This window comes from Chiloscyllium plagiosum, chromosome 2 (assembly GCF_004010195.1).
Source record: "Chiloscyllium plagiosum isolate BGI_BamShark_2017 chromosome 2, ASM401019v2, whole genome shotgun sequence".
Taxonomy (NCBI): domain Eukaryota; kingdom Metazoa; phylum Chordata; class Chondrichthyes; order Orectolobiformes; family Hemiscylliidae; genus Chiloscyllium; species Chiloscyllium plagiosum.
The window spans coordinates 116,771,404-116,777,403 of NC_057711.1; the positions used below are offsets into that span (position 1 = coordinate 116,771,404).

General features: G+C 40.9%; 1 protein-coding gene across 1 annotated transcript in view; it reads left to right on the plus strand.

Annotated features, from left to right (window-relative positions):
- unc45b (unc-45 myosin chaperone B) overlaps positions 1 to 6,000 on the plus strand; it is a 77,828-nt gene that overhangs the window by 34,298 nt on the left and 37,530 nt on the right. Inside the window, exon 10 of the mRNA XM_043716985.1 lies at positions 4,962 to 5,262. Coding sequence (XP_043572920.1) covers positions 4,962 to 5,262 — 301 coding nt within the window. The remainder of the gene's footprint in view (positions 1 to 4,961; positions 5,263 to 6,000) is intronic.

Here is a 6,000-nt window from a genome sequence, read left to right on the forward strand (position 1 = left end):
ATGTTTATTACAATCCTTAAGGATGTTTGCCTTTATTGGTCAGTGTATTGAGTATAGGAGTTGGGAGGTGGTGTTGCAGCTATACAGAACATTGGCTAGGCCACTTTTGGAACAATGTGTTCAATTCTGGTCTCCCTGCTATAGGAAAGATGTGAAATTTGAAAGGATTCAGAAAAGACTTACATGGATGTTGCCAGAGTTGGAGGGGTTGGGTTATAGGGAGGGGCTATTTTCTCTGGACCATTGGAGGCTGTGGGGAGAACTTACAGAGTTTTTATAAAATCATGAGGGACATTGTTAGTCAAGGTCTTTTACCCAGAGTAGGAGAATCCAAAACTGGAGGGTATAGGCTTAAAGTGAGAGGGGAAGGATTTAAAAGGGACCTAAAGGGCAACTGTTTTCATGCAGAGGATGGTGCATACACAGAATGATCTGCCAGAGGAAGTGATGGAAGCTGGTACAATTACAACATTTAAAAGGCATCTGGATGGGTTTATGAATAGGAAGGTTTAGAGGGATATGGGCCAAATGCTGGCAAATGGGACTTGATTAATTTAGGATATCTGGTCAACATGGATGAGTTGGACCAAAGGGTCTGTTTCTGTGCCGTATATCTCTATGATTCTATGTTGCATGGTTACAATTTGATTGGTGTGGTCATCCTTAGGTAGGGCATGGTACAAATGCATGGTGGTTATGAACAGGAACATGAATTGCCTGAGGGAGCTGGAGTAGAAGCAGAGGCAACCTCAAAATTAGTGCTCTCCCAGATAGCAGTTAGTGTTCCAGAACGTCTTGTCCCAGTGTCCCAGTTTTTAAAGTGAATGAGGAGGAAAGGGGCCCTTGTTGAGTTTGTTAACTTGTAGGGAGGGCAAAGAGACAATTTTCAATTTATAAATAATCAGTTGGTCATTTGACTACTTTGGTGACGCTGCTGGCCTCTGAGGTGCTGTCTGCTCCGGAAACAGTGGCAGGCCCATTATGGCTGCCTCCTGCCTTTACCATTCATTCTCCCCAGGCAGCCCCTGCCTCCTGGTGATGATTGCCTCCACAAATTGAACCCTGGGTCATTTTTCCGTTTGGTGATAGCATCGTGTCAGCAGCCCATTTGAGGTGAGGGTTCATGACCTGGAAATTATCTGGGTGTTAGATTGCTGATCCCAGATTGATCAACAGGTCTTCCATCATTGGGACTAGTAACGCAGAGGCTTGGATTATTGATTGGGAGGCATGAATTCAAAGCTGGCCACAGATGGTGTGGATTTTCAGTTAATTAAGTACATAGAGTCATAGGGATGTACAGCATGGAAACAGACCCTTCTGTCCAACCCCTCCATGCCGACCAGATATCCCAACCCAATCTAGTCCCACCTGCCAGCACCCGGCCCATATCCCTCCAAACCCTTCCTATTCATAAACTCATCCAAATGCCTCTTTCAGGGATAGTGACCCTGAAGGCACCAAATCATCAATAAAATCCCTTGGTTCACTAATGTGAACAGGATCTCCAACCTTACCCAGTACAGGTGACTCCAGATTTACAGCCAATTTGGTTTCACTCTTAACTACTGCCTTTAATGTTCTGACAGAGCTTTCAGTTGTATTCAAGAACTACAGGGAGGACAATTAGGATTGGGCAGTAAATTGCCAATGACTGTTATACTGTGAAGGATTATAAAAAGGAATCTACTATTAGTTTGCCCAAGGAAGACTTTACAAGGTAGTGGGCATCAGCAGGCTACCCGAGGGAGACCGCATTGGCTATCCATGAACATACCTTAAAATTCAGGGTCTTGGCCAGTTTGCAATTCCTGGGGTCAGCAGGACCGTCGCAAGAAGGAGCAACAATCAATAATACTGAAAGATTAACAGACACCTGGGATTGGTCCTGGGTCTTCCTGATTGATATGGTTTAACTGCAGACTGGATAATGAGGTCTGTGGCTGAATGTGTGGCTCTTGTTGCCTTTGTGAGTTCTTGACCCATTTCAGAAACATGAACATATAATATAGGTTGACATTCCCTACTCTCAGGAGGTGTCATCTTTCAGGCAAGTTGTTAAAGCAAGGCCTGTCGGCACTCTCAGATAGATATTGGAGAGACCATGGCATCACATTGAAGAACAGCAGTGGAGTTCTTTTCTACTGGACAATATTCATCGTTCAACCTAACAGAATTCATTGGAAATTATTTCATTGCAGTTTGTAGGATCTTGCTGCGTACAGAATGGTTAACTATGCTCCCTGTGTTACAACAGTGATTGCATTTCAAAAAGTACTCATTTTCAATACAGAGCTTTGGGATGCCTTGAGGTTGTGAAGAAGTGCTATATTAATGCAAGCCTTCCTTTTTTTGGCTTGACAGAAGTATTTAAAATTATGAAGGGACTTAGCAGGGATGATGTTGAAAAGATGTTTCCTTTGGCAATGGGCTGCATAGGGGTATAAAACAAATGGAAAGGAAAGGGGTATGGTGTCCATTACCTTTCCATCACTGCCGTCAGTTTGGCATCTGACCCACCCTTGGGCAAACCCTTGAGTGATCAAGATAGCCATTCCTGATTAGACGTCACTTGAGTCTATCAAGAAGAATCTGCTGGCCTGCCTGCAGACCTAGCATTGGGGTGAGGCACTCTTGACTGGGCAATAAATCAAGGGACAGCTTCCATCCACACTGAAACCACCATTAAACTATTGTTTTGTGGAACGATCAGGCGTAGGTTATTGTGACAAATCTATTTCAGAGTGCTGGCATTAACTCATTTCACTCCCCTGAACATTTCTTTATTGTGGAGAGAATGAACAATCGATGAATATTTATACAGTGCCTTTCAGAAGATCAGGATATTCCTAAGCAAGCTACATTTAATGGAATATATTTGCGCTGTTATCACTGTTGCAATGAAAGAAACACTGCACCAAATAGCATAGATTATTTGTGATTGTATGTCTTACGTTGGATATGCAGGGGCAAATATACTAATTGAAGAAAAGATAATGATAAACAGAATTTTACAATCAAACACATTCAAAGGTTGAAATTTTCATGACTGTGGAACTGCTTTTAGCTGATGCCTGTAGAAAATGATAACGTTTTGAAAGAAATTAATCCTCCCATCCCTATCACCAATGAAAGGAAACCATGAACAAAATATATTGTACTGTATCAAGCAAACCAAAATCAACATCATTGAAAAATTTATTAACAAGCAATGATTTTAAACACACAAATATATTTCACTTTAAGCTGATTCCACAATTGCAGCTGCAAATTTGGAGAGTCCCAAGGTTTTTTCCTGTTCAGCACGCCAGGTCAAATCTTCCAAAAATCTTTAATAACCTTTACAATTCGTCCAAGCTTTCTAAAAATAATTATCACTGCCAAGGCAGAGAAAGAACTATTTCTCTGTCTGGTCAGGTGCTCAGTTCAAGCAGCACCAGTTTACAGAGACTCCTTTGTTTGAACTCTTGAATAAATGCAAAGTTGAGTTCAGTTTGGTGAAATTGCCCTCTACTGAGAGTTTGCTTAATTTGTGACCAAGAGATTGGACTCTTCTTTCTTTACTCTAATAGAAACAGAAACCTTAAAAATCTTTTGATTGGACTTTTTCATAAGCAATTTTCCCCTCTTCTTCACAGCATTAAATTCTGTCCTGCGTTTCTGTGAAAGATGTTCAAAGACTATAATTGTACGCCTCAAAGGGTCTGAATGTACTTTTGCTTTAAGTTGACTTTCATGTCCATAGCAACCTGATCATTCTCAGAACTGAGATGTGTGTGACATACATTTCTCAGAATCCTCTTTCACATTGGATTTAGCTATCACAAAAAGAAAATAAAGGCCTTTTTTCCAAGGTGCGTTGCTCATATTCTTTTAGTAAACAACACATTTTGAACTTAAATAACTAGAAGCAGAAACCAAATTGAACAAACAGTGACCTATTTACCTAGTATGAAACTTTATCATATTCAGATAGACCTTTCACCATGTGATTTATTTCAGGAAGTATAATGACCATGTCCAAATTACATCAATTTACATTCAAAGTCAGAAATTCCTTATTGGCAAATCACTGAGTGCCAAGTTGGTTGATAATAAAATCAATAATGAGATCACAGCTCTGAAAATCTAACAATGAACATTTTACTGAACAGAGTTTAACTAAGATTTTAATTTTAAAAATAAAATTCTGCTTTAACAGTGTTCACGACAACATAATTTATGGAAATATATGTGGGCCTAATCTATTTCTACCATATCTTGTGTGTATCTACCTTGCTGGGTAATTTGTCATTGATGGGCAACTTGTAGAGAAGGAGGAGCTGGGCAAAAATCTTTCAATGAACAAATACTGAATAGCCAACAACTTTCTTAAAAGCTTTTTACGTGACAGAAGGTGAGAACTATGAAAGATTTATATTATCGATCTATATCAACAATCTATACTGAAGTAACAATTAACATTAATATAACATATTTTTAACGTAGTGAAATGTGCCAAGCATCAGACAAAATGTAACAATGAGCTACATAAAATCATTGAAGCTGATGACCAAATGTTTGGTCAAGGGAAACCTTCAAGAATGAAAGAGAGGTCGAGAGGTGAGACTGTTTATAGAGGGTAGGGCAAGACATCTGAGAATATGGCCACTAATGTTGGAGTTAAACCTGCTCAAGAGGCCAGAATTCGGTGAGTGCAGGGACGCTGGAGGATTGTAAGGTTGGATAAGGCTACAGAGAAAGGAAATGGTGAGGCCATGAGAATTCTAAAATTATGGGTTTGTTTCCGTATGGGAACTAATAACAGTCAGAGGGAGCGGGGGTGATGGGTGAACAGAAATTGGTGCAAGTTAGGACACAAACAGCAGGGTTTTTTTAACTGATCACAATTTAGGCCTGGAAGAAATGATCAGAAGAAAAAAAGTGCTAATTGTTTATATGTCTGTTGAATGACACTGCAGGAGCAAGTTTGATCCTAAGGACATGGAAAAAAATTTACACGCAATCCAGTGTGTGTCTGCACTCCTTCAGGGACCCTTTGATGTTGGAAACAGCATTCTGGCCATGCAAGGTGTCATGGAGATGATGGTCGCATTGTGTGGCTCAGAGAGAGAGATTGACCAGATGGTAGCAATAGAAGCCATCAACCATGCAGCAAGCAAAGCCAGCAGAGCGAATTTCATCATTTCTAACGGGATCACCTTACTGAAGGATATGTATAAGAAATCAACTAATGATAAAATCAAAATCAGAGCATTAGTGGTAAGTTTTATTGAACAATATTGCTGGATTTTGTTATTTTCTTGTTACTCAGTTGCTGTGGTTTTTAGTCTAACTTTGCCCAAAGTTGGTGAAATGTAAGGTAGAGAGCCTAATTTAGTTTACTGCCTTTCTATCACTTTTTGTACATTTCATATATTACATGGAAAAAATGGTTGAAAAATATTTCTCAAGTTGGCCTTTAGCTACATTGCAAGTGGAAATGGCCAAGTAGGTTTGTCCTTTGTCATTAAACATGCATATTAAAATTGAAGATGGCATAGGTTTAGGGTGAGAGGGGAAAGATATAAAAGAGATCTAAGGGGCAACGTTTTCACGCAGAGAGTGGTACGTGCATGGAATGAGCTGCCAAAGGATGTGGTGGAGGCTGGTACAATTGCAGCATTTAAGAGGTATTTGGATGCGTATATGAATAGGAAGGGTTTGGATGGATATGGGCCAGGTGCTGGCAGATGGGACAAGATTTGGTTGGGATATCTGGTTTGCATGAACAGGTTGGACCGCCTCAACCTGTCTACCCCCCTCCCCCACTCCAACCTCTCACCCTCACAACGCGCAGCCCTCCAATCCCTCTGCTCCAATCCCAACCTCACCATCAAGCCAGTGGATAAAGGGGGCGCAGTGGTAGTCTGGCGCACTGACCTCTACATCGCTTAAGCCAAACGCCAACTCGAGGACACCTCTTCCTACCGCCCCCTTGACCATGACCCCCCCCCCCCC